Source organism: Paralichthys olivaceus, chromosome 14 (assembly GCF_024713975.1).
Source record: "Paralichthys olivaceus isolate ysfri-2021 chromosome 14, ASM2471397v2, whole genome shotgun sequence".
NCBI lineage: Eukaryota > Metazoa > Chordata > Actinopteri > Pleuronectiformes > Paralichthyidae > Paralichthys > Paralichthys olivaceus.
The window spans coordinates 7,549,168-7,577,005 of NC_091106.1; the positions used below are offsets into that span (position 1 = coordinate 7,549,168).

Genomic DNA, 27,838 nt, shown 5'->3' on the forward strand with positions numbered 1-27,838 from the left:
ACTTTAGGTGTTTAGGGGACTGATCAATGACATGTCACTGCATGAAATTCTTGACTTATCAGTGAAGCTGTAGCACCTGAGCCAGGTCACACTTTGTATTTGTGTTAAGAGAGAGCAGAGAAGTCACACTTTGTATTTGTGTTAATGCAGTCTGTAAATACAGACATGGAAGTCTGAGAAAATGTTTATAGACATTTTTTCACAAACATTCTCAACGTGTCGTGAGCACGTGAAATTAATAAACCAGCACTCCAAAAATCTGCTGTGGTTCCAACTCTAAACTGTTTATCTCATCTGCTCAAAGACAAGTGATGTATCCATGCACCCAGAAGTAAAGCGATTTCTCTGCTTTAGCTGTCCAAGAACTCACATTACTGTTCGAAAATAGATGACACAAAATAACCCACAGTAGGCCTGGGACAGATATAAAGAGCTGAATCTTCCTATTCTTGTTGCGGTTTAATATTTCAACGCAGTGTGTCATTTTCAAAGGCAGAACTAATTGCTGACATTAATTATTAATTTCACTTTTGGCATTAGCACTGATCAGTGTGATGATGATCTGATTAGTCAAGCTGTATTATGCTTCCAGACGCAGAGCAAGATGAGGGACAAAAGTCTCTTTTTAAAAGCAAAGAGATATTTCTTGAAATCTATAAAATGTATATCACCTGATCTCTCATCTTTGCACACATTTTTAAACATTTAACACATAAAATGAACTGTGAATAGTCTGTATTTATACAACAATTTTCTAGTCTCAATAACCACTCAAAGCACTTTCACTTATATTCACCTACACTTTCACTTATATTCATGTAATGCCACCATTGGCAATTTGGGGTTAAGGACACTTATTATTGAACCACCGACGTTTTGATTAGTGGACGAGCAACTTCATCTCCTGAGCCACAAAGTCAATGTTAAAGACAGACAAAAGACATATTTCTGTATCCTCACTGTGATACTGTCACATAATCAACCGCACATATCTTACTCGGCTGGATTATATGTTTTTATTCCATGTATCCATGCACAGTAAGAAAAGTACATCCCTGATTAGACAGAGGTTCACTATTTTCTCTCAGCCAAGACCCTGCTACAAGATGGAAAACATTCTGGAGACCCTCTTGCCTATACCTTGACCAAGGCAATTCTTTTTACACTTCTAGGAAAGATCAACACAAGAGAAATGTCTTCGAAAGATATTTTCACAATGTCAACAGAATTCCCATATACTTTGATCATTTTAATGAATGGATCTGGAAAGTTCTCAGGGATCCTGTGGCACGCTAACACCCAAAATACGTTCCAGTGAGCAGGTAGCAGGAACCAATCAGACTCAAAATGACTTGTATGTCAAGACCTTTAGTTGGTTTTACTGCCGCTAATTAATAAAGTTCAGTGTGTTGGATGTGGAGAAAAACCTCACCATGGCATACTTCACAACTTATGAGAGCTTGTGACAGCTGACATTTTAATCTAAATGTAGTTTGGTCTGCTGAAGCTGTTTCACATCTTAAATGTAACCGCTGTCTCTCATTACAGGGTGTCAACATCTTTGTTGGGCAAACGGGGGGAAAATAAGATTTCAGCACAACAGGTCAGTGTCTTCCCTTTTATTTAGATATGTCACATTTAAATAAAAAGTATAATACGTGTCAAAAACATATGAGAAATTGTAAACAGAATGGAAAACTGCTTCAAGCAATAATACCTGAGTGAATTAAATATAAATATGTTTGATCTACATGTGGGGCAGCACTGTTGCCTTACAGCAACTGGGGTCGTGTTTTGGCTGGGGCCTTTTGTATGTTCTCCACGTCTGTGTGAGTTTTCTCTGGGGATAGCAGCTTCCTCTTACAGTCGAAGACATGCAGATTGGGCTGAGACAAATTGGAGCTTTTAAATTGACCATTAAGTGTGAACGGTTCTCTCAATGTCAGCCCTGTGATTCCCTGTGATATCCGATGACTTCAGGATGTATTCCATTTACTCCAGCCCCACCACAACTCTCAAAACGATAAGCGGTCAAGATAAATTAATGGATGATCCTCATGTGCTATTGATTTAGTGTTTTCAGCATAAACAGCACAGTATATCATGGGAATCTTGTTCAACATTACCTTAACCATGATCTCTAAAGAAATAATTTACCAAAAAATTTTGCCCATATCAAATCATTCACTTGAAGTGAACTTTGGACTCAGGTTGTTTTGTAATTCCAGTGAAATGGTGTATTGATCTCTCCCTGCTCTTTGCTTTGGGTGATTAAAAAAATCCACTCCCAGGCAGTGATTAAACCAGAGTCTAATTCCCAAAATAAATTGTGTTTAACATTTACCCTGGATGAAATTGGCTGGTGCAGCTCTCTGTCTGCCTACCCAGCCTTTTTAAACCACACTGTAGGCTATGTAAAAATAACAACATCAACAGAAACAAAGATTAGCAGAGATTAAAGAAAGGTTACAAAAACATTGTGTTGTTTGACAGAATTAAATTTTTTCATGCAGCGTACCTTCATAATCATTTAAAAACACTCAACATTGACCATGAAATGCCCCCAGAGTTTGTGGAGTACAATTTACATGAATATTATTATTTTCCCTTCAAAATTGAATTTATACACATTTATAACTTAATATTTTCTGTGTGAACCTGATGCTAAGTGTATGTTTTATTTCACAAACATAAAGAGCCTGTTTCAAATTGCTTGTACCCCTTAATAGTAACATAGAGCCAGATATCTACATTTAAAATAAGACATCTTATTAATTTCTCCTCCACAATTTAAATTAATTAAGAAAACAGTGTTTCTGAATTTAATGCCCACACAGCTACAGCTTCACTTGGTCTGTGATGTTGATGCCAGTTTATGTTTTTTTTTATACATTAGGTAATTATTGAGATTTATGGATGCTGATCAACTTCATGAACCCCTTCAGCAGCCTAGGTAAATGCTAAAATATAGTTTTATTTTGCAAAGCTCCAGTGGCTCCTGTTCAGCAAAAGTTACATAATAATGATATAACAGATTTTCATGTTAGAAAACTATTTTAAAGGTGAACTTTTGTCGGTTAGTATTTTAATGTAAATTTATCAATCAATCAGTCAATCCAATCAAATTGTATTAGTGTGGGTTCCTTATTCACAAATCACAATTAGCCTCACAGGGCTTAACAATATGTCTTTAACCCTCAACTGGAGCAAGGAAAAACGACCAACAGACCCCTTTTAACATGTAATGATGAGACATAGTGTGATGAACGTAGGTGTCCTCCTGGACTGAAACTGGGTGATGATTCCACATGTAAAATAAACGTATGTAGAATGTAGATCCATTCCAGGCAAAGAAAGAGCATGTGAGGGGTTTTTGTTATACTTTTCTTGAAGGGATGGATGAAATCTTGAGCTAAATACCAGTAAAAATATGACTCTTGATCTTCTGAATGGTTTTGCTCAGTTTGGGTTGTGCTGTTTGGGAAGTTATTTCACAGATGATTTCGACAGAACCTGTTCTCGTTATCTGAAGTTGCCAAGAACAAAATACACCAAGTTCAGGAAGGTGATAAGATGACAAATTTGTTTTTGAAAGACTATTCCCTTTTATTGAGAGTGCCACTCTGTAGATGAGGGTTGCCAACGATTCTGAGCATGTATCTCTCCACGTTTGGGATTTGTTGAATAAACTGACATGGTTCAGAATTTTGGCTTGAGCGATGAGTCAGATTTTTAGTTGCTAATTATAGCACTCCCAGTGGAAAAGAAATTGTGATGTTCTTCTTTCTGCTGTCTTTTTCTGCGCCAAAAAGGTGAAAATAAACTTCATACATCTTATTCTGCCACGGACACAATGATCAGCGAAGGAGTTTGCTATCACATGGTGGGTTTATAAGGCAGCATCAAACTTTCCACCCCCTTAGGTAGATCAGCATGTAAAAATGCTGCCCACATTCTACCATAACCCTGTAAATAAAACACGAAAGAGGAATGTTTTCCTATAAAATCTAACCAAAAGAGCAATGAGATCTCCAATAAAGTCAGGGAGCAATGGCCCAATCCCTCTGTAGCATGATGAGTCACTCTGTCGCGGAGGATATCCTCTACAGTGAATATTACATGCGCCCGTACCCATGGAGGTGATTAGGCACCCTCCATAACGATGCATTCAGGTTTGATTTATTGAAGTACAGCGGACTTTAGAGTGTGCCATATGTCTAACTTTGCAGTGCATTCACAACCTCGGGGAGTATGACTCACGGTGCGCTCTGCAGAGAAGGAAAAAGAAATCAGGCATGCAGGTCAAGGAAACATAAAAATGCTAATGGTAATTAAAGTAGAGATGAAAAAGAAACATAAACCTCTCTTACATAAATCTTACAGTAGGCTATGTATGTTTTTTCACAACACAGAACAAGTCGGTTTGGTGGTAACCAGAGAGACCAAAGTGATACTAAGTGATACTTATTAAGTTTTTATGTGGTTCTGTGCGTATGCTCCCTGTCTGGAGTGGATCCTGAGAACTGTGATGCTGCGAGTTAAAACCACGTTGATAGCTTTAAAAAAACATACCACGCTCTCTAAAAGCTGAAACGTCTGATGGCTGCCAGGGAACTTTGAAGTTGGATCTCACCTCCCAACCTGCCACCGTCTCATTCCTCCTCTTGTTTTGTTTTGCTCTTATTAGGGAGCTGGCACAGACTTCAGGCACATTAGCTCGAAACTCGACTGCACGAAACAAAAGAAAAGATCAAAACCACGTTGTGTGTCTGGGTGTGTGTTTGTGAGTGTGTGCACAGGTCATCATGGTACCTATGTTGCTTGGATGCTCTATTAACCACCAAGAATACACTTGTTTTCTGCAGTCATTTTCCAGCTTGCCAGGCCTCTGACCTAGAAAGGCAGCAGAAACGTTTTTGGGTCAGGGGCTTTTTTTCCATGATGGGCTCTCCCTCTCTCCGGTACCACACATACAGAAGGCCTACATACGCACAGACACACAATTGCACACATCTTGGACTGGCAGGTAAAGCAGAAAGGCCAGTTTTAGAGGGCATCAAAAATTCATGTGAGTCTGTGAAGTTCTGGCCAGGTTTCCCTGCCCTCAGGTATGCTGCTGCCTGTGCTCCTTTATCACTGTCTGGCTGTATGGGCCCAGAGGTGCTGGATTTCTTTGTAGTAGTGTGATTGGAGAGTGTGAGGAAGGGCCAACAGGGAGCAATGGCTCCCCCTGAACTAGCCTTCTCTTGGCAGAGTAATGTAATATCATGCATCAGGCTGAGTGTTGAGGCTAATGCCTCCGTTGATGGATTAGTTCCAGCATCCGTTAGATGGTTGTGACAATGAGTGCATACCCATGGCCGCGCCAAATGGGTGGTTCTCTGCGCTGTTACTGTCACATTTACTGTGACTGTTTCATTATTTATGTGGATTTATTTGTTTGGGAGCAATGTCTCTTGCCTTCAAATGAGACAAGAGGCATTTCAGTTAGAAGTATTGCATTACTGGACACCAGGGCTGAACTAAGTCATCTAGTTCTGAGGTCCTGTTCCCATGTGATTCTCCAGAGGGAGAGAGAGAGAGGGAGAGAGAGAGACTCCACACACACACACACACACACACACACACACACACACACACATAAACTCACACACTTGGTGACGCTCACTGTCTCTCCCTCCTTACTTTGCTCTCTTCCACCACTTTCCCTCCTCTCCAGCTCACACAAAACTCCAGCCCACTTCCCACTTAGAGTAATTGATCGATGGAGTAGCTGGGGGAGACTTTGAGTCGATAGAGGAGCAGGTTGTCAGGCACACAGTTGCAATAAAAAAGAAAATCGCCCGAGGTGCCTGAAACAGAGGCAGAGGAACGGAGACGGGCACCGGCGAGGAGTAAGAGGAGGAGGAGGGCAGACTGCTTCAGCTTGGCCGAGTCGCGATGGAGACGCGCGGCATGAGTGATTAGGAGCAGCCGCTTGTGGAAAGCGCTGGTTTGGTCAAGGTGGAATACAAAGTGAGGATCATCCAGAAGTGACCGGAGCCGCCTTCAGTCCGAATCTTTACGCGGATCCTCTCAGAATCATGAACGTGCCGCCTCCAGACCGCAGGAAAAACATGCGAGAACTGGCTTTGGAGATTGGCATCCGAGTTCTGCTCTTCGGAGTTTTTGTGTGAGTTTTTTTTTTTATATTTCTGTTCTCTTAGAAATGTGGTGAGGCTTCGTCTGCAATGATGTCGACAGTGTGCTCAGTTTCCTGGCTGAGGTGTTCCATGTGCTCAGTGGTGTGTTCAGGTTGTTAGCCGCGGTGTGGTGCTGGACGAACAGGTCTCTGCTGAGCCGCAGTTCAGCACCATGGACAGATCTCCATTAAAGCCCTATAGGACAGCAGACATGCTGCGTTAACAGGTTGTAAAAAAACAAGTTGAATATCCGGAAGCGTTTTACTTCATGTGATAAATCATCATGTGTCACTATTATAGATAAGCTCATAATTTTATTTCTCATTAGAGATTATTAAATTGTTGGGTAGAGAGGTCGATTCCACAAGAAATTGTGCTAGAGGGGAAGGGCTCGTTAGGTGATGTTTATATAGAGTACTTGTACATGTACATGACAGTGAGAAGGTTGTTCCACGTGTGCAGCCTTTAAAACTAACATATTATTAACGAGTAGTTGTTTCTCTAGCCTGGAGGCATATTAAACCTTGTTTGCACCATGATTGTGTTTTTTATTCATTTGCTGCTTAATGTGATTTGAAGAAAAAAATCCTGCTAGCTGAAAGGACTCACCTTGCTATAGCTTACACTCCATCTCTGAAAGAAAGAAAAACAGAATTCAGCCCATATGATATGGATTGCTTAGAAAAACTCCCTGCATATATATGCACATTAATATTGATATCTGGTGTATGTCTGCTATAAGGGATACAAATGATGATGCTGTACACTTACAGTGTCTGACATGGGCAAACTCAACTGGAGGGATCTGACCAAAGAAGCAATTGAGGCATCTTGTTTTGTGTGTGTGTGTTTGAGCGTCTGAAATATTTATATTTTTTGTTGATTTGTCAGGGCTGGAGGCCACACAAAATAAAATTTAAAAAAAACAATTTCACAAAATATCATATCATCAACTAACTTCTGTATTCTGCTACAGAAGCACCAGCCACAAAGTCCTTGATCACTGTAATGAATTGAGTTTTACTACGCATATTTCCTCTTCTGTAGTCTGCACAGAAAACTAAGGCTAATAAACTGTGTTTGTTATGGAGCCCTGTCCATAAACTCGATCTGCTTTACTTCTCCTATGTGACCATGCACAAACACTAATTGCAACAGTCCGCATGTTTAAACACGCGCACACATATCATCTTGATACCAGAGTCTGGACATTTTTACATGGGCACTGGATAGAGATAAATATTGTTGTAACAAGGAACCACACAGGCCTTATTCCATTATTTCATTCCATTAGTCCAACCATGCATCATTTCACTCTGAAATATTTTACTGTTTACAGCAAAGGTTTCAATCATGTATCTTGACAGAGGGATCTTTTGGTGTCACACATTTTTGGGGGCTGGCAGTAATTGTTGTGTAGAGCCCAGCAGATCAGAGAGTCGCCGTCTGGCCCCGAAGGGCAGCAGTTTTCTGTTCTTGTCTCACCTTCAAGCCTGAGGTGAGGCAGGATAATTGGGGTCAACTAGAATCTGTAGTTTTCCTCACTGGAGGTATAAAAGACATTTTTATTAAGCTGTCACTTTTTTATGGAGCTGTAGTCCAGTGTAGTTTCATTTTAGGGCAAGAAATGGGTTTATCTGCGTATCCGAACCACTACATTGCAGGTATTTTTTGATTTGATATTTTCCCTTCTGTTTAAAAAAAAATCCCTGTCCACACTACCGTCGTTTTACAAATACTGCAAAACACACAAATATCACTGCAAGGGACAAATGCTCAAAAATGCATAACAATCAGCCAAATGTCAGACAAAAACATTGTTAGCATGCTCAGTGAGCTTATTCTCCTGCCAATCGGCATATCGCATATGTTTTCAGTGCTGGTCATGTGCTGTGACATCATTTTTTCCCAAAGGCTCTGTTTTACATGAACACAGGCAAACAGAAAGTGTAGCAACAATTTTTGTAACAGGTTTTGAAAATCTGAGTTTTGGTGACTTAAAACATTGTTTGCATGTGGACGGGGAAAACGTTTGTCTCACAAAATATCAGTTTAGACAGGGTATAAGAGTACATGCAAAGTTGGACAATTTTTGAGTCTGTGATCCTGATTGAATAATGCAGATTGTAAATTTAATACACACAACTCATTCTCTGTAGACTCAACCACACAAAATGAGAGCCATGAATTCTCAGCTGTATTCACATTTCAAGTTTTGCCAAAGATAAACTGCCTTTGAGGGAATATTGCATTCCATTTGTCTTTGCTTGCCAAGCTGCCCTGTCTGTCCCATGCCTCAGGAAGTGCACTGACCTTAGCAACAGGCCAAATATAAGATGTTCAGTTAAACTCTGAGTTATCAAATTGCTAAGGCCATTCTGTCATTATAGCTTGAAGTCACCCCAAGAGCCTCACATCACTCAAAAGTAACACAAAAAATGTAATCTAAATGTAAATGGATCTTTGACATTTAAGTGGAAAAAACAGAAGCAGACAACTAAATCAGAAATAGATAAGGTTTTTTTTCTGCACTCAGCTACTTAACATAGAAAGAAAGGATAATGGGATTAATGCTATTTCACTTTCCCTTGTAATCCAGAGCACAACAAGCAGGAGCTTAAACAAATACCAAGAAGTAATTTCTTCCTTGAATGGTTGTGTTGCAGAGATCATGTCCTCAATCAATCAACAAGCTCAGTGTTCAAGTTTCTGTGTGTTTTGTTCCCAAGTTCATCATTGGACTTTTGAATTGGCAGATTAATTCCAGTAAATATCAGATTATTATGTTTTAGTGTAGAAGCGGAGACAAAGCCAGAAGTAGAAAGCAACAAATCATGACAATGGAAGGTAAACTGAAGGACATGCAGTTAGAGAGCTCTAGATTAATTTGAGATTCCACAGATTAAGACCTGTGGCCGAACAAATAGATAGACACCAAAACCCCTCTGTGAACTCCTATCAGTGCAATCTAAAAGCTTTTTGATGGAGTGATCGGCTGGAGAGGAGGGCTGCTGTTTTATGGGCGGAGGTACACAACAAAACAGAACAGGTTTGTTTGTGCTAAGAGTTAGAGTCTGGGCCTGCAGCACAATAGACACTTTTATTGCAGAGAATCAGTCGTGATATTTATCTTAATTTCAGCAGTGCAATGCTGTTTACACTGCTGTTGGCATTGTATATATCATTGCTTTTTTTATATTTGCTTGTGTCTATATTGCTTGTTTACTTATTTATCACTCGTAACTTACTTACTATCCCTGTTGCTGATATAACAGTGAAAAAGGGGAAAGTGCTGAAGTAGATGCATGTAGTCTGGCAGAATATCCAGTGTGTGATGGGTTAAATACTCTGGGACACTGACAATGTGTTCGGGATAATGTTTGATAATAGTGTTGGGCTCACTTGTTTATTTGCAGCCCTGGGACATGGTCCAGAGCCTCGGCATGTCTCAGAAATCCTTGTGAGATGTTTGGAAGAAGTAGAGGCCTTAGCCTGTCTGAGAGTAAGCGGATTGTGGAGCTTGCACATTAGGGATGGGGGGGATGGGGGCTCTTGTGCTCTGGATTTGTGGAGAAAATCTCTTTTTAGAGAGCTGGTTACAGAGTCATTGGGACACATTGTGTCTGTGGATGATGTGAAGAAAAATGTAATTGGAAAATGTTGGTAAACAACAAAATATAAAAATATTTTTGTTATAGTTATTGGATTCATGATGAAATCAAATGTAGCTAATATATATTTGTAATTCTTGAAATCTGAGCTGTCCCTGATTCCACCAAGTCCACTTTGATACTGTAAAATAAAATGTCTTCCTCCTACCTCCTGAGAAATAACACAGGAAAGCAACAAGTATAACTAGTGTCACCAAACACAGTTATATTATTCTAATAAAGAAGTCCGCTAGAAATGATCACAATGTAAATTCATTCTGCACCGTTATCTGCACAATAGTCCTCGGTGGAGATGGTTGCTAAGGAGTTTGAGGAGCACAGCCTTTTGCCTGCAGTTCTTCATCTACTGTAACAGCTCACTGTGACTGCTCCTGCCTGCTCCATTAGCTCATCCATTGCAAACTAACAAGGCCGTTGTTGAAAAGCAGCTATTAACTGTGTAAGGTCAATGTGCATTCAGCTGACCAGTGGTGTTTATCATTCAGTCACATATATTCACATTTATAGGGCGTCTGGTGTGTTTCAGCCAGAAATGATACACTAGTTTAAAGAAATGCCAAAAATTACAATGTTGTTGTAGATGCATTTTTTGTTTATAACTGATCGTGGTTAACACTAACAACGGTGACAGGATGTCCCTTTTGCATGAGCAGTAACTTAATCCAGCCCTGGTGTCATGTTAAGAGAGTGAGCCGTTTACAGTGAGGCTCATATCACATAAATAAATACAAGTCAGCCATGTCCAATGAAAACAACTCTGTAGAGAAAGCTTGATTATGCTGTACATTGGATCTGACTATTGCAGATATGAAGTGATCAAAAAGGGGGTTTGACTTCATTTTAAGGATTAGAACTTTACAGGAACATTGGTAGGGGTAATGTATTCTGTTTGTGTATGTATGTGTATTCACTCTTTTTTAGTTTTCAAAGAGAATCTCTGTTTTAAATTTGGAGTCTCGTCTCGTCATTTTGAAAGAAGCTGGATTACGCTACGATTTACATGTTATCCTAAACTCCATCCATAAAAATGTCCCACCTAAATGCTGCTGATCAAGGTCCAACATGTACACCAGTGTTGCTCCTTGTCTGTTTCTTCATACACACAGTGTTGCTGCCTTTGTCTTCTCTTGTGCTCATGAGTCATTTGCCCTCTGTTTATTTTTCTTTAATTGTGTATTCTCTGTCTTCATTTCCTAATTCTACCATCAGCAGCCTCTGAAGCACATAATCACAGGTCACCCTATCTGCAACCCTCATTATGTTAGAGATGGAGAGAAAAAATAACTTTGTGGGCCTCACAATTGATTGTGGCTGGAGGGACATGACAACATTTTCCAAATGGATGCTGTTGTGACAAACTGAGAGCAACTGGGGGATAAAAAACCAAAAGAGTGTGACCCCTTAGATTTGTTCATTTCTCAACCTTTGTCTGAAGTAGCGAAGAGACAGCAACCATTGTTGTACTTGATAATGTAAAATCAACATGATTAATTACTTTGTACACTAAGCTTGTGAAAGGTCTATTCATGGATGTTTAGCTAAACTAAACAATCAAATGATCATTTGACAAGACACAGTTGAAAGCCTCAATGAAAATTATTTAAAAGGATTTCGGTGTTTTGTGCCAAATTTGATTGGTGAGTGGGGTGGATTTAATATCTGAGAGGTCAATGAAAAAAGAAAGAATGATATTGCAAGATGGATTGAAAATTGGCCGAGGCAGAAATAAGATTGATGACGAGATGATGGGCAGAAAATTAGCAGAATGGAGGTGTTTGTGTTTAGCAGCTGGACAGAGGAGGGGAGGAAAGTGAGGATCAGCAAACGCTGCAGGTGATGTGGCAGAAATAACTGTGATTCCAAAAACAGCAAAGGCAGCTGACTATCACAGCAAGACCAGGGATTCCTTGACAGCTCAGTATGTCACTGCTCTAAGCCTCCTGGCATTTCACTCTCCACAATCAATTGATCAGCTCATTATGTCTCACTGTCCCTTCTGTCATCTATCCAACCCTATCTCTTTATTTCTCCATGGGCAGCTCACCATCTGTTCTATACACCAGTTCCTCTTAAAGGAATACACCAAGTTTTTTTTAGCCACATTCACAGTCAACCAATTAATTAGATGGTGAGAATTATATAAAAAGTTAGAAATAAAATGTCTGATTCTGTTGCTAGATTGTGGTTACTGCAGTGGTTAAATAGCACTCGTTTTCTGTTAATTTCCTGTTTCATACTGATAGCCAGTGTTGTTCCTGTTATCCATGACCTTAGCTACATATTAATCATTGTAACCATGATGCGAAATGTCTTCAGTCTGACTATCATTTCCAGATTTCCAAAATTCTAACAAGACGGTTGTTTTTACGAAACCGTAACCGCTTCCACAACCTCAAAAAAAGTGTGCTTATTTTTGTTTCCATGACTAGGGAGGTCACTATACACTCAGTGATGGCATTCCCATATGGGCTGTATTCTTGTTACAACCTGCATGGTCACTCAGATTTGTTGTGTAATGCAATCAATCGATCGATCAAACTTTATTTGTATAGCACCACATGTTAGTACTTTACGATTGAGGAAAGAAAAAGACAAAATGAAAAATGAAATTCCATGAAATGTATTTTAAAAGCCATAATAATAATAATAATAATAACTAAATATGAAAGAAAAAATTGAATAGAAGGGAATACAAACATTTATGAATAACATTAAGAGACAAAACATTTTGAAATTGGACACTTTTTGGAACTACTTCTTTTTGATTTGATTAATCTCATGTTGTTCATGTTATAATGACAATAACTGTGTTCTCACTAAATGTGTAAACAACATATAGGCATGTTGTGTCACCTTGTTTCCTATGGCTGCTGAAGTTTGCCCTAACAACGACACGTAACAACCTATGAGGCTGTTCTTTCCGAGAGGACTTTGCAGTTATGTTGCAGAGAGTGCTGGGAGAATTCATTAGCCTTTTTTCAGCTTCATGATGTAGTCATGAGGGACATGTCTGTGAATTTACTGTTTCAGTCAGGAGAGAAAAAACTAGATTTAAATTAAATCTATTCATATAATCTATGAACAGAGAAAATGGACTTTGGTGTTATGAAGGAGACATCCCCGAGAGCCTAGACGCTGCTGCTGCTGATGAAGGATGGAGCACAAAGTTAAGACTTCTAAAGAATGTTTTTGGTTGAATGGTTTGAAAGATGACCCGGTATCCAGAGTTGAGTCGGTGCAGGGGTGTTGGATTGGTCGTTGAGTGATCGCAGCACTGAACAGACAGCTGAATGACAGGAGGGAGAGAACATTTAAAACTTTTACAGGTGATTGGCTCAATACAAGCATGTCAGGTTGTGATTGGATGGAAAGAGAGAAGGAGATAGCAAGAACTCTGCACGTGACTTAAGGCTGGTTTATAGTCACTGTAGCGGTGCTGGTGCGATAGTGCACCTTTACAAGCATCTCTACATCTCATCCTGCAGAGACCACAGAGGCAATCAAATAGTGCTGAATTCTTGTAAAGAAATTGCTTCTTCACTCGGCAAAGAGGACAAATTTTTCTGGCCAGTCTGGAAGAACATGAGAAATCGCAAAATAAGGTATTCTGGAAAGAGTGGCAACACAGCGGGCAGTCCTGCTGATTCTGGTGGAGCTGGGATCGCTGTTCCAATTCAGTTTGATGGTGTTCATTATTGTTGTAGACAGCTACTTTGCTTCATTTCCTTTGTCTTTATCCACAGCCTTTTTTCCTTTTTACGCCTACTAATGGTTCTGATCATATTGCAGCACGGTCACCATAATCCCTCTCTGCTTGCATTTAGTTTGCAAGCCATCTATGGTTTCTCACGTGAGTATAAACAAGATTTTAGGATGCATGTGCAAGAACACAGCCTTCCTGACTAAACTTAGCTGTATTTTGTAGAGTTACATTCCCAGCTAGCACTTATATCTCACATTTCAAAATGAAATTAAGAAAATTATAAATCAATATCAGTTCCAAACCCAGGAGATGTGAATGATTGCAACAGTATTACAGAGATGTAGTGCATGATATTTTATGTATGGTTGTTCCTCTAGTCACTCTATTTGTCTGCAAATGTTCTGTAAAAATTCACCATTAGCCAGTAGAAGAAGAAATATTTGAACCGTGACTGCAGCTCAGTAGGTGGACACTGAAGTTGTAGACTCAGTGTTGAAGTGACAGTTCCTGTCAAAGCAGAGAGGAAGATCCCCTCACTGTTTAACACTTCATCCCATCACAATATCTCGCACCTCTGTCACTTTTCCCTCCACAGTCCCTTTCTCAGGTATTTTCTGAGATCTGCTCCATTACTGTCATTTTCGAATCATGCTCTTATCTGTAAAAAGACAGAAGAGAGGCTGACGGGAAGAAAGAGCCTCCCTCCAACACACTCGAATGTGTTTGTGTGTGCGTGCGTGCCCCTCAGGCCCCTGGGTTCTGCTGTCAGACCAGACTTTTTCCTTGATGACTCCTCTGTGGATTCCTTGAGAAATGCACTCCAGAGTGATAGCTCAGTTTTTTTCCAAAGTAGGATGAATCAAACTTAATTTTTCAGACCCTTTCACTTTTTTACACTGCATTGTGTTGTGCATTCAATTTTAAATTATTCAATATAAGCCATTATGACAAAACATATACATTCTACGTACCACCAGTCCTTAGTAGAACACAATAGTTTTGACTGTGATCAAGCCATTATTCACTTCTCTGTGGTCAAACAAGCTGCTGGTGTAATGGTCCTGAGAGAGCCGCTATGCAGTGTTTATTCTTTGTTAAAATATGAAAGTCCTAGAGAGAAGCACACCACATACAGTTCAACACAACATGAATACATCCAGGTTTCAGAATAAGATTTTATAGCAAAGCATATACGAAAAAGACACTGTGCATGGAAATACGATTGTTGGATTACATTCAAAGAAAGTATAAAAATTGTTACCTATGGATCCTATAAAAATAAGTAACCCCTAAAGATGTGAGAGGAAATATACAGAAGCCCTAAAGGGTCATACATACATACATTTTATTCCACAAAACGGAGGAAAATTATCTCGTTATCACGGGAAAACGGGTGGAATAAAATGTATGTATGTATGACCCTTTAGGGCTTCCGTAAAAATACTACTGGAAAGACATTAAATAAATAATTTCTGAATGTAGCTGATTCATTTGTGTCCGGTATACCTTCATCAGATTAGAGATATTCACGTGTGACATTTCTACATTTATATCTTGAAGTGACTTCACCCGTGAAACTCCATAATTCCTGTATATCAAGTAAGCTGACATTTAAATAATTCAAAAGATTTTACCCCAAAAATTCTCACATTTCTACCTTAAAATTACTAAAGAGCTTTTCATGCAGAGGCCACTTAATGAAAACATGTTTCACTTTGCTGTTATGCAGTTGTTAAAGGTTCAGTGTAAAAAATGTGGGTTAGTTCGTTCAGTCTGAACCACTGTAAAAAACATGGTGGCCTGTGTAGAGAGGACCCACTCCTGATGTAAACATTAAGTATTTAAATAATAAAGGGCCCATCATAGAGTAAAGAAAACAACAATTCGTACAATTTGGTTGAAACACACTAGTGAAAACATCGCTAGGATTATTTTGTATTCAATTTCTGCCAATAGATTCCTTTCACCGAAATCTTACACACTGGACCTTTAAGAGTAATTGAAAAAGTGTGTACAGTGTGAAGCCAAAGTATACCCACACACATAGTTCCTATTATTTTGGTTGAATAGAGCTCTATCCAAGACTGTGTGGGTGTGTTCAGACAGGGATTGACTGACAACTCCCTCACTCTCCTGTAAGCTTCGATTCCTTCAACATTCTGATCAGCGCTTGGGGTTTGGCAACATCCTATCCGCCCACAGAATATCTTAAAACACCAGTGGGATGTACAGGGTCTGTAAGTTATACCACTATACTTTTTTATAAAACCTATTCTAATCAATTAGAAACAAGCATCAGGTTTGATCATTGGTAGCTACGATCTGTTCCTCCCTCTCCTTAAGAGACAATGACAACAGGGACCAGCTAAGATAGCTGAAAAGATTGAATGCAGTGGCTGGGTCCCACTGATACCCTGCTGATCCAAGTTTTGTCTGCCAGCATGACTCCACCTTATTTTTCTCTAAAAGAGATTAAATCAGCAGAGTAAATAAGAAAACACTTTTAATTAGGATTCATCCCTGTCGATAGTTAGTTAGTTGATTTCTTCTTACTGTGGGTATTATCCATTGTTTAATATTCTAGCAAATATGACAAATCATTCCATGCTTCTAAAACAGCCTCCCCCTTCAAGAAAATAAGAAATTGAAATGACAAAGGGTTATTTTCTGGAAAGATACTCTAAATGATATCCAAACTCATCACGATGTAGTCTGAAAAAACCCAAAAGGAAGGGAATATAAATAAATTCAAATAACCCGAGGCAAAGAAAGTGTCACAGTGAGAGAACATTCAGTAAATACACTTCAGAAATCAGCAGATGTGTTTTACGTCATTGTAGATCCATGACAGTGCAACATCTCTCTCTAAAAATGTTTGTGCATATATGGTATGTATCTTTGATTATGTCAGGTGTATGCATGTGCTTGAAAAAATGATTGTTAAAACATCATATTGACACCTTGGACTCATTTATGATTCTTAAAGGGTGTGTATCAGCGGACACCTGTATTAGGAATATTTTAACGCAGTTTTTGTTAAAGGGATGGAAGTGGAGTATGTTATCCATCTTTATGTATTGTCTGTAGGTGAACACTGAGCATTACAACACTAATGTCAGCCTTGTGTCGCTAGCCCCATATCTGTTTCCATAGCTTCACAGGATGTATGAATGATCTTGCTGTTTTATTCTGTCCTCCTCCTCTCCCATCTTTAGACCATTAACTCACACGCAAGCAAAGACACACATACCCCACAGTGTCTTTCTACAGTCGGATGACAAATTAAAGGAAAAGCTGAAGAAAGAGTAAAGAAAAGGGCACCGTTGGTCCCTGAACTGTTTGAAATGTATGGAAATGATGTGAATGATGTGCGTTTACCTTTACAGTCAACAGATCTCTACACACACAGATTCCTTAAATCAGCATTTCTTATTGTGTATTTCACGCCCCCTGTGGGGGATACAGACTCATGACAGGGTAGGTGCGTGTCATTGAGGGGGAATTAAAGTTTCGATGTTGGATTTTTTTTTTTTTACGGAAAAATAAACAAACCATCATATTAGCATGGTGTTCAGACAGAGAGTCTGCGGAGACATATTCGACAGAGATGGAAAAAAAAAACTGAAGACACTTCTGAGAAAAACAAGGCAACTGAAAATCAAGCCAAGGAAACATGACACAACCTATTTAGTTTTTTTCTTTTCATGGTGAAAGTGGTGGGAGATGAGGAGAGACCAGTATGTATTTTATGTCAGAAAACTCAGCATGAACATCCCTTTGTAAAAGCTGCATCAGTGAACAACAAAGCACTGAAGGCATCATACATAGCCGTGTACAGAATTGTCCAGTGAAAGAACAGGAAGAGCTCATAGTCCCTGCAGCTTTAGCTCTGGATTCAACTACGCTTCACGAGACAACACCACAAAACTGAAAGCTGCCCTTCTGTCAATCATGCACACTGATTTCAAATGACCTTGAAGAACTCACTGACAAAACTGAAAGAGTAACCTTCTACAAATGGATGAGGCAGCTGACAGAAATGAAATATGCTTGTATCTTGCTTATGTTCATGAGGATTTTCTGTTACTCCAATTAGGGCTGGATATTGTTTGTTTTTTACGATGTTGGTGCTAAATTGATGCTTTAAAATGGTCTCGGTGCTTCAACAGTGCCAGAACTGCTACTTTTTCTTTAAAAAATGGAAAAAAACAATGGTCAAAAACGAGAACAGCTTTTTAATTGCTCAGGCAAATTGGAAGTTTAGATTTAACATATTTCGTGTCAAAAGTTTGAAGTTTACTCAACTTAAATATACAAATAAAAAATCTCAAAATGAATAAAACAATGATTTCACACTGAATAATACACAGTTTTAAATTTATCTCGCCAGGTGCTTAATTGAGTTTTTTGTGTTAATCACTTTACACAGAATTGTTTTGAAACGTTTTGCTGCTCTTGCCAGAGTCAGAATCTTTTCAGTTATGACTATGTTGTCCATAAGCAGGGCAACTATTTCAGTACAGATTAGGCAACAAAATGAAGCACCAAAATCTGCTTGGTCCATTAGATACCATGTGTGAAGTATCTGATTCTTGATTTGCAGCTGATTTCAGTGCCCGACCCTAATCTCAACAGAGTGATAGCAGCAGCTCAGAGAGGAAACTTTTGAGGAGCGTTTGCTTGACGTTGCATGCAAGTTAAGTGACAAACAGCCTCTGGTGAAACTGGCCTATTTCAGCGATATATTTGGAAAGCTGAATGACTTAAACCCACAGCTTCTAATAAGAGACAAGCACCTTCCTCACCTGACAGACAAGATCAGCGTGTTCTCTCAAAAGCTGGAGAAGTAGGCCATGTGACTTGAAGTACTGATTCCTTCGAGAATCCGTGCAAAGTTGATTGTGGAGCGACCTTAGTGATTCCACATCAGAAGGAGCGTACATCTTCACTGATGTGATTCCTCCAAAAATACTTCAGTGCTCAGTCTATCTGGGTAAGAGATCCATTCAATGCATTCAAAGCGCCTGCTGATTTAAGGTCTGCAGAAGAGGACTAGTTCATCGAGGTGACATTTGACTCCACCGGGAGGCTGATATTACAACTGAGACTCTGAGTGAATTCTGGCTCGATGTGGAGAGGCAACAACCTCTCACAGAGCAGAGGGCTGTGGGCATTTGGCTTCACTTTGCCACTTTCTATTTCTGTGAGATGGGCTTATCTGCTATTGTCTTACTAAAACCAAAGCACAGATCTAAGCTCGACACTGAGCCTGACCTGAGAGCGAGAAGCCAGTCACGATTCATTCCAGCCTCTAATGTAGTGGTAGACTCTTGCTAATCTTATTTTGATCAAATATCTGCCTTTGTTCATTTTTATTGGACGGACTGAAATGTATTGTTTTTGCTTTAGCGAAGTGATTATGTGTGTCTTCCCTGCTCTCGCTCCCCATTTCTCACTCACTATCAATAAAGGCAAAATGCCCCAAAATTATGTATTTTATTTATTTTTTGTCTTTTTTTAAAATCATAGATTGATGAGGTATTCTATTCACAAATGTTGCAAAAATTGATTTCATTAACTTGAAGTGAAAGTTGCTTTTTGTACTATTGTTGTGGAAGGGAAGGCATAAAAAAATATTCCAGTGTAAACTATTCTTGCACAGTATAGTCTATTCCCTAATCTAAAGGCTTGTTACGTCATGATTGCTGAGTCTCAGTAGAGGCGGTGGCGTCTCCGCTGCTGCAGGCGAACTTTGCAGTCATTGAAAGAGGCGGGGCCAAGCGTTACCTACTAAATATATAAAAAACAATGTGAACATGGAAACGCTATTCATTTAAAAAAATGTAGTGGGGTAAAAGTGATCAAATACAAATTACTTCAATAAAGAACATATATGAACAAAGATATGATATGAACAAAGTAAATGTACTTCGTTACATCCCAACACTGTGAGCGGATAAATAAACCTGAAAGAGCATCCTATCCCTCCGTATCCCACCACCAGATGTCTGCATGGTATTTTATTCTTTCTGTCCCCTTTAGCCAACTTGAGAAGGGACGTCTCCGGGGAATTCAGAGCTGGCAGAGTGTCACTCAGCATCTATCTCACTCCCCTCCTCCCTCCCTCCCTGCCTCGCGTGTGACAGTACCAGTGCTATGTATTCCTGACACACTCGGTCAAGAGCCTGACTGTAACCGCTAACGCAAACAGAGACAGAGCGGGGGGGATGTAACAATTATTATACTTGCAGAATTCTGACTTACATGGCATAATACATTATGAGAGGCCTGTGGGAACAAACATAATATCTGTTTTAAATACATTCCAGTAATTATATTGATTTAATGTGATTACATTAAATATGCTGTGTGCTGTAGTTGAGATGAGGATTTTTTTACACAGGTGCATGAATATTGTTTGGCTCAACATTTTTTTCCCCACAGGATCGTGACACTAGTATTGGAAATGGATATTAGAATTGATATTCCTCTCCTTAGAGGCCCCAAACCCGCAGTCCCCAGGTCTCAGTTCTGTCTCCAAACCTCATCTCTCTGCCATAACCGGCCACAAAGAAGCCTCACCTTCAGGCCTAATACCTTCTGTTTCCTCACATTTCCCTGCAGTCTGGTCTCTTTTCAGCCAAAAAGCTGAGCCTGTAATGTCAGGATTCTCAGTTTCTGGAGAGGTAGATTGATACCATAGCCTGATTGAAACTCACCTTTCTAAAAAGAGCAGTTATCCCCCAGTCAACAGTCAACACCCCACATAAGCACACATTAGTCGTCAAGGCAGCAGTGCTGTGCTCTGGTCTACAGGTCCAATAATGAATGAAATAATGTGGCCTGATTAAATCAATAATGTATCCTCGGTCTGTCAGTCGCCTCCTTTCTTTTTCCACTGTGTCCCGCTCCTAATTGAATTGCAGCAGCAGCGCTTTATTAAATCAGAGATATCCGCTCGTCTTTATTTTAATCGAGCCATGCCAGAGAACTTAGATTTGATTTTGCAGTAATAGCAAATGCAGGATTTATTTTGCGGTGTAAGAAATGTAAACTTCAGCAAAGCCTTGCAGCAGTGATGAGTGTGTAAGTTGTAGATTTGTGATTAACTGAGACTCACCTGCTGCGGCTCTCATTTATCAATCATTGCAGATTTTTCCTTTTTGTAAGTGAGGACATTGTTACAGCACATTTCCTAGAATCATGGGAAAGCTGATGTGCACTGTGGTGAGAATAGACTGCATGTAAAAATACCAACAAAAAAAACCAATACAGAGTCAAGTGATATAACCTCATGGTCGCTTATTATATTCAGTGATATGAGTTTCGCCAAATGATACAACACGTTCCAAAAGAAGCGTACTTAAGAACGAGTTCAACATTTTTTGATTCGTTTGTTAACTAGAAACTGGAGCTAACGTGTCAGTTCACCATCTCTTCTGTGAAAAAGCACGGGACATTTACAGCCTATGGGACATAACCTTTAGTAAAACCATGACTTTAATTTTTAATCTTTGGTTTTTGTATAAGAAACTAACCTTTCCCCTGATTTCAGTCTTAGCTAATTATATAACAAAACTACTTATTTTACATAGATTTGAAGAACTGAGAAGTTCAGAAACGCCATCGCTCCTGTTTTAGTTTGAAAACTCCAGAGTTGCATTCTTGTCTGGACGGGCAAACATTTAGGCATTTGAAATTGCTTTGCTTATACTGATTCTATTATATGACTCAACTAACAGTAGTGAATGCAAAATGTTGTAAACATTGTCAGTCAGAGTTCCACCGTGTCGTCGGTCCGTGGAAATTTCTCTCTCATCTTTCCTTTCACCAACTGCAGAGTAGACAATCTGCTTTCTGTTTACACCAGCATGCACATGACCAGTGTATGTGAAAGTTAACGTGATAAAGGTTTTTACTAGTGTGGAGAGGGATTATTACTGATGCTAAGCTAAAATGATCTCAAGATAAAGATTTGTTACACAGATAGCTAAACTATTTATATACAGTCTAGTAACTTAACGCATACTGTTGTCAAAGCATGACTTATTTGATAAGATCAAAAGAAAAAGTACATAAGTGAATTTTAGATATATCCTTACAATGTCAAACATTTTCATTTAGGACTAGCTTGTGTGACAACCAACGGGCTTTACTTAGATAATCTAAATAGCTTCTAGGTTTTTTTTTTATTGCTGATTTTGTGTGCCAGCCACCACTGGGAAATAACTCGGCCAGGAATCAAAGAGCCAGCAAACAATCTGTGCCACCATTCTGTCTCTTGTCATGTCTTTCCTCTTCTTTACTCTCTCTTCCTACTGTCATTTCTACCAATACGTATTTTTAGATATAAAACATATCAAGTCCCAAGCACTCAACATTGATTTGATGGTTAGTAAAAAAGGAGGAATGGGAACTTACCAGCAGTAAATGAACCAGAGGATGCACTGAACAGAGGAGGATAGGAATTTCCCTCAGGATTAAACACCACCTGTAATCCTGATGACTTTTAAATCGTATAAGTCACTTCGCTGTAGCTTCCTGCCATATGATTAAATAACAGGAGTAATAAAAAGGGGGTGACATGTCGGTGTCATGATGATTGCTTACCTCTGATCTGATGTGAAAAAAATCATTTCACATTGTGTCCCAGATCCAGCAGATGGTCCGCTCTAGTTTTTTTCCCCCTTTCATTCCCTATACTACACACACATATTTGCACACACACACATCTTGCTCCTGTAGCTCAGCTGCACCTCCTGAGAGTGGAAATGCAATCAAACGTGAGTGGACACAATGCCCTGCATCCTTTTGAATGTGTCCCTGGATTGCAGAACGTGCTTTAACGGTCATAACCTGTGAACAGCTCCGGTGCAAGGTGTGACAAAGTGAGGAAATCGGCTTAACCCCTCAGCACTTACCAAGGACAGGACTTGCCCTGAGCTCACTCTCAGACCACCATCCACACAGCTCACAGTGCGTGATGCCTTGTGCCTCTGTGTTGGGACATCTTAAGGCTCCGTGATATTTTCCATTCCCCTAGAGAGGTGAAGGTCACCCGGGCCGTCTGCTAAGTGAGCGCTGCTGTGTGAGTTCTCCTCTGTGGACTCCTCTACCTGTGGATAAATGCTGTCTTATAATGGCTCTGGGTGTTTGGCTCCTGCTCAGCCAACCCCTGCTAGCAGACATAATGTGATCAGTATTGATGAAATGCTTGGCTTCTGTTTAGAAGTATCTGTGATAGGCTGATGCAGGAATACACCAACACAGGAAAAATGCACACAGACACTCGGCCAAAAGATTACTTTCAGACTTTTGTGAAGAGGGGAGCTTGCCTGAAATTAATCCAATAAGCTTTTCCATTCATCTGTATGCTTAATTGCTTCACAGCATCTCTAACTAATGAAGGAAGAGTTTCTCAACTTTTTAACTCACTGTCACAGTGGTACAGCAGACAATGCATATTCTCAAGGCCACAGCCACAGATTCTGCCATTAGAGCATTGTAAATCAAGAACTTTCAAATTAGCTGCTTGTATTGTTCTTGGTGCTGTTGAGTGCTAAAATCTGCAATGTGTTTCAGCAGGGGAGAGAGAGAGAGGAGAGGGGAGATCTTGAGGAATAATTCAATTTTATTTCCTTGGCTGTGGCTGTGCAAGACAGATTTAGAATATGCATCTAGCAGAGATGGATTGGAATTGGTGGTGATAAATTGGCCCAGTTACAGAGCTCCAATGGAGAGGAACAGGAAAGAGACAAAAAGCAAAAAAGTTCCTGAGTTGGAAAAGGTCAGATGTAAAGTATTAAAGCCAAGAATATAAAGTAGTCATGTTTGCTCTTTGTGGAAATTAACGTGGACAATTCGACATACCCTGTGTCGACTGAGCACAGAAAAAGTACAGTCAAAAGTTTTGGTGCCACCATCTTGGAACTGCTCACAGCTTCAAAACTTCACAGATTTATCCTCAGACCTGCTTGGTTGTGGATGAATCTATAACGGTGTGGCCCCGCTGGAAGCCTCTATGTGTTTGCAGAAAAATGTCTCAACACAAATCAAACACAAGCTGATGAAAAGTGTAGTTACTCCCCAGGCAGCCAGCAGGCAGTCCTGTGTTCTGGCCCTTTTGTTTATGGGCACCTGGAAAGCTCATCTGTTTTGTCCAGAGATGGTCAGAGGGCCACAAGTCTCATTGGAGCTCTGATGACAGTCTGCCTTTGTAGAAAAACTGTTTTCTTCTTAAACTTTTCTTTCTTATTGTGTATCTTTGTCTCTCCTCTCTGTCTCTATAGGCTCTGTCATTTATTGTACGTGAAAGGGTTGAAATCTCACATTGTTAGGGTTGGAAACAGGCTGATGTAGCATTTCTCTAAATAAGGGGCCATAACGGGGCCACAATTTACTAAGAGGGGCCAATTATATGATTCATTTAGGTGCACATTTAAGTCGTTCCATGTTTAGCTCCTGTTAGCTCTATGGCTTTTAGCATAGCCACACAACGTGAAGAGATTTTGAAAATTGTTTGTTGTTTGTGTAATCCAAAATGTCGACCAAAATATAACTTATTGTTAGTAAGTAACTCGTTTATTGAAAACAAAATAAAAGACTGACAGAACAGGTGCAGGGGCCAATCAGATTTCAGCTGGGGCCAGTGCCCCCCTGGACCCTGCCCCTGGATCCACCCCTGTTTGGTAATGAGGAAAAGAATGAGGAGCAAATGTAATATAAAACGTTTAATGATGTAAAACCTCTTTTGGCTGTTAACCAAATATTTTTGCCAGTCTAAATCTGCCACTTCATCTTAACCTTGCTGCCTCTCTCTTTGAATCAATGTGATTACAATTATTTCCCAGCAGGATAACCTGGACTACATGCTGCGTATGTCATTACCTCTCCAAGCACCGACATTAGCTCTACTAATGCGCCTAATCCACATTGTCCTTCCGGCCTCTCACAGACAAATGCATCCGCAGCCTGTAAATGATGCACTTCCTACTGATTTCATCTCAGCCTCTAAATTACAATACAATTAATTCCCTGGAGGAGCAGGTACTTCCATCCTCAGAATCAAAGATGAAGCCTTGATTAATTCCGACTGTGCCTGACGTTTGGAGCCAGGCCTTAAAGCACGCCTCAGCCATATTGGTGTTTTTTCTTTAATAAAGATGAGTCAAAAAAACACAATCTAAATCCTTTGAGGGCAGTATTGATTTGATCAAGGAGATTAAATAAAAATTCTCCAAAAGAAGAGGAATATTACTTCATGTCCAAAAGGCATTTTAATTTTGAGCTTATGAAAGTGATCATCTCTAGCAAACAAAGGGATGGTGAAAGTATCTGAAAATACAGTGCCATTGTGAACAGCAAAATTCAAAATGTTTTACGGAAGGTCAAACTATTTTTCTTTGTTGTTTCAAATTTATTATGACCAGCTATGAATTATATCCTAAGATTTGTTATTGTATGAGTGGATGGTGAACATTAAATATCAAATTCAAGCACTCATGCTTGGATCTGAATAACCTACAAAAAATACTACTGTATATACAGTATAATGTACTTACCTCCAACAAGTACAAACTAAGATTGCACAAAAAACAACCATAGCTGATCATGAAAGTTGGTGGAAGGTTGGGACATGGGTCAGGGAAGAACCCTTTTAATTTTCTGAACTGGATTGTTGGGTGATTTGTTGGGTAACTCAGTTCTTCAACATTGTGTTTTCACCATTTTCCCTGTTTTCCCAGGCGATAATGAATTGATCTTGGTGAAATCAGGCACATTTAGGGGACTGATATCTATGAGTGTGTGCAAATTGCTGCAGCTTGATTGAATTTAAGTGGACTATTGGGCCTTGGGAGAGGTATGTGCTCTACTGATTGCTTTTTTTTTGTTACAGAAAGTCAATGCAATGACTTTAGACAAAAGGCCAAATAGTATCAAAATTAAGTTGTTTTTTTAAATGAAACTGTTACGAATTGTACCTTTAAGACTGGACATATCTTTGACAGTCATCAAGTAATTCCTTTTTTCAAGGCAGCAAGTTTGTACACACAACTCTGAACCCAAAGCAAATATTATGAAGAATTTGTATCGTTACCTTGGGGGGAGAGGGAGCCTCAAACTCATTAAGACGTTCCAGGTTGGATGCAAGATAAGCCTTGCAGAGTGACGGGAAGACTGCTGCAGTAATGACCTGGAAGCTGTGTGTGTGTGTGTGTGTGTGTGTGTGTGTGTGTGTGTGTGTGTGTGTGTGTGTGTGTGTGTGTGTGTGTGTGTGTGTGTGTGTGTGTGTGTGCGTGCGTGCGCTTGCATGGTCTTGCTCTATCCGTCTGCTTTTAATCCGTGTGGACGAAAATAACATCCTCTGTCACTGACGTCTGAACAAGAGCGGAAGAGAGAACAAACCAGGGAAAATGGGGGTAATTCATGAAGGGTATTGTGTATAATTAGCACAGTGTAATATATTGTGCGACACATACCGTAAATGTAATGCAGCTGAAGTGAATCATTCACACGGGTGCAGCAAGGTGTAAAATGAGCTGATACCCATTAGGCCGCTCTCTTGTGAAAACATCGTGGCACATAGTAATCAACGGACCAACAAACAGACTTTCCACACTGGGTAATATGCTGCGTGTCTTTCACAGAGATTAACTAATATTTCTTTCTGTAGCTATGAAGCGAGGAGGAAATAAGAAGATCTGTAGAACATGAATCCATATTATTTTTTAATGTGGGAAAGGTTTGTAGAAGATTTGTCTTTTTAGCCATCAGTCTGCTCCTCATCCCTACAGTTTGATTCACACTAAAGAGCAGCATAGGATCCAGGAGCCAGTAAGCGGCTTCAGTGAAGCAGACATGTGATAAATGTCTCGCTAAAGGGCATGTAGTTGTATGGGAGAGCATTACTCAAGCGCTATTTCCACCGAGATTGAAACTGTTCATCTGGGGAAAGAACTGCCGAATCCCCCCACAAACCTCAGGCAACTGCCCCGCTTATTATTTAATGGGTTCTTTGTTTGTTTGTCTCATCCATGCACCTACTAGTTGGAAATCACTGATCTAGAATAAAATAAAATGATTGAGCCTTCAGTGTATTGTATGAACGTAACATAGTGAATGTGCAATCGACAGAGAAGCTGAGGAAAGACCCAGAGATAACTTCAGGTCCTGCAAAATGCAAACAATTTAAGATATTTTTCTATTTTAAGGCCTTAAGTAAGTTATTCTCTGGGGTCCTGCGCGCCCGAGCATGCAGCACTTTTCTTTTCTTTTTAAACCTACATGGGCTAAATCTTCAGTTAGTCACTGTATGGGACACACACTCTGCGAGATCAGAACATCTATATTACTGTTTTGCATTTTGCTGCTAGCGTCCCACAAATTCTGTTGAGTTTGATGTTCTTTAAGTATTTGGCACTCTCTGTGGCTGTAGGAGGTGTCTCGCAGCACAACTGATGTGCAGTGGAGCAATGTATTGAATGTATCAGCGTGCAGTGACAAAAAGATTTTGTTGAGACAACAGAGAACAAGGTTGTATCAGACAGACCTCTGGGTGGCCAGGCCGGGCAGGAGGAAGCAGGAGAATGCTAATGCTTGTTCTCAAGAGTGTGAGACAGCAGCACTGTTATATGAAGTCCACCTTTTCCACAAATGTGTCTTTTTACACTAATGGAAGAAGCATCAGGTCCTCTTTTACTGAGAGTGGTAATAATGGGATATTAACATCAGCATTAATTAAAGGGCGGTTACATAATTTAGTTAATTGCTCAAAACATTTTTAACTGTGCAGCATCACTTTAAGCAAAATTAGATTAAAATAATCCCTCATATCTCAAACGAATACACATTACATGGTATGTTACTCTTTGTATAAGCCTCTTCTCAATCTTCTAAAACATGTGACTGATCAGTGCACATTTATTTTTCTTTGCCACAGATTTACAGAGTTTCTGGAGCCGTTTGAGAGAGTGATTCAACCGGAGGAGCTCTGGCTCTACAAGAATCCTCTGGTTGAGTCAGACCACATTCCCAAGAGGGTCATGTTCGTAAGTACTTGCTATAATTATGCATTCCTCTTAGTACAAACTTGATAGGTACGAAATGGTTTGTCATTTTTCAGCCCACATGAACCATGCTTAGTTCTTACTCATCAGTGAGGTGCACAATCTTTCATTGAGGAAAATTGTCACTCGGCTTTCCACCGTCAAGGTGAGGCTTGAATCTGACAGAGAGTTATGGTGATTAGTGCCTCCAGTGTGGTACAGGGTTAAAGGTACAGT

The 27,838-nt window shown here is 39.8% G+C and overlaps 1 protein-coding gene across 2 annotated transcripts in view; it reads left to right on the plus strand.

The window, feature by feature from the left end:
• The first annotated feature begins 1,580 nt into the window (after positions 1–1,580).
• plpp4 (phospholipid phosphatase 4) overlaps positions 1,581–27,838 on the plus strand; it is a 49,524-nt gene continuing 23,266 nt past the window's right edge. Inside the window, exons 1-2 of one of the 2 annotated variants that reach the window (XM_069538982.1) lie at positions 1,581–1,603; positions 27,496–27,604. In XM_069538982.1, coding sequence (XP_069395083.1) covers positions 27,599–27,604 — 6 coding nt within the window. In that variant the 5' untranslated portion in view covers positions 1,581–1,603; positions 27,496–27,598. Of the gene's footprint in view, positions 1,604–5,647; positions 6,173–27,495; positions 27,605–27,838 lie in introns of those variants that run through there. The other variant, XM_020092267.2, reaches the window with a different exon arrangement.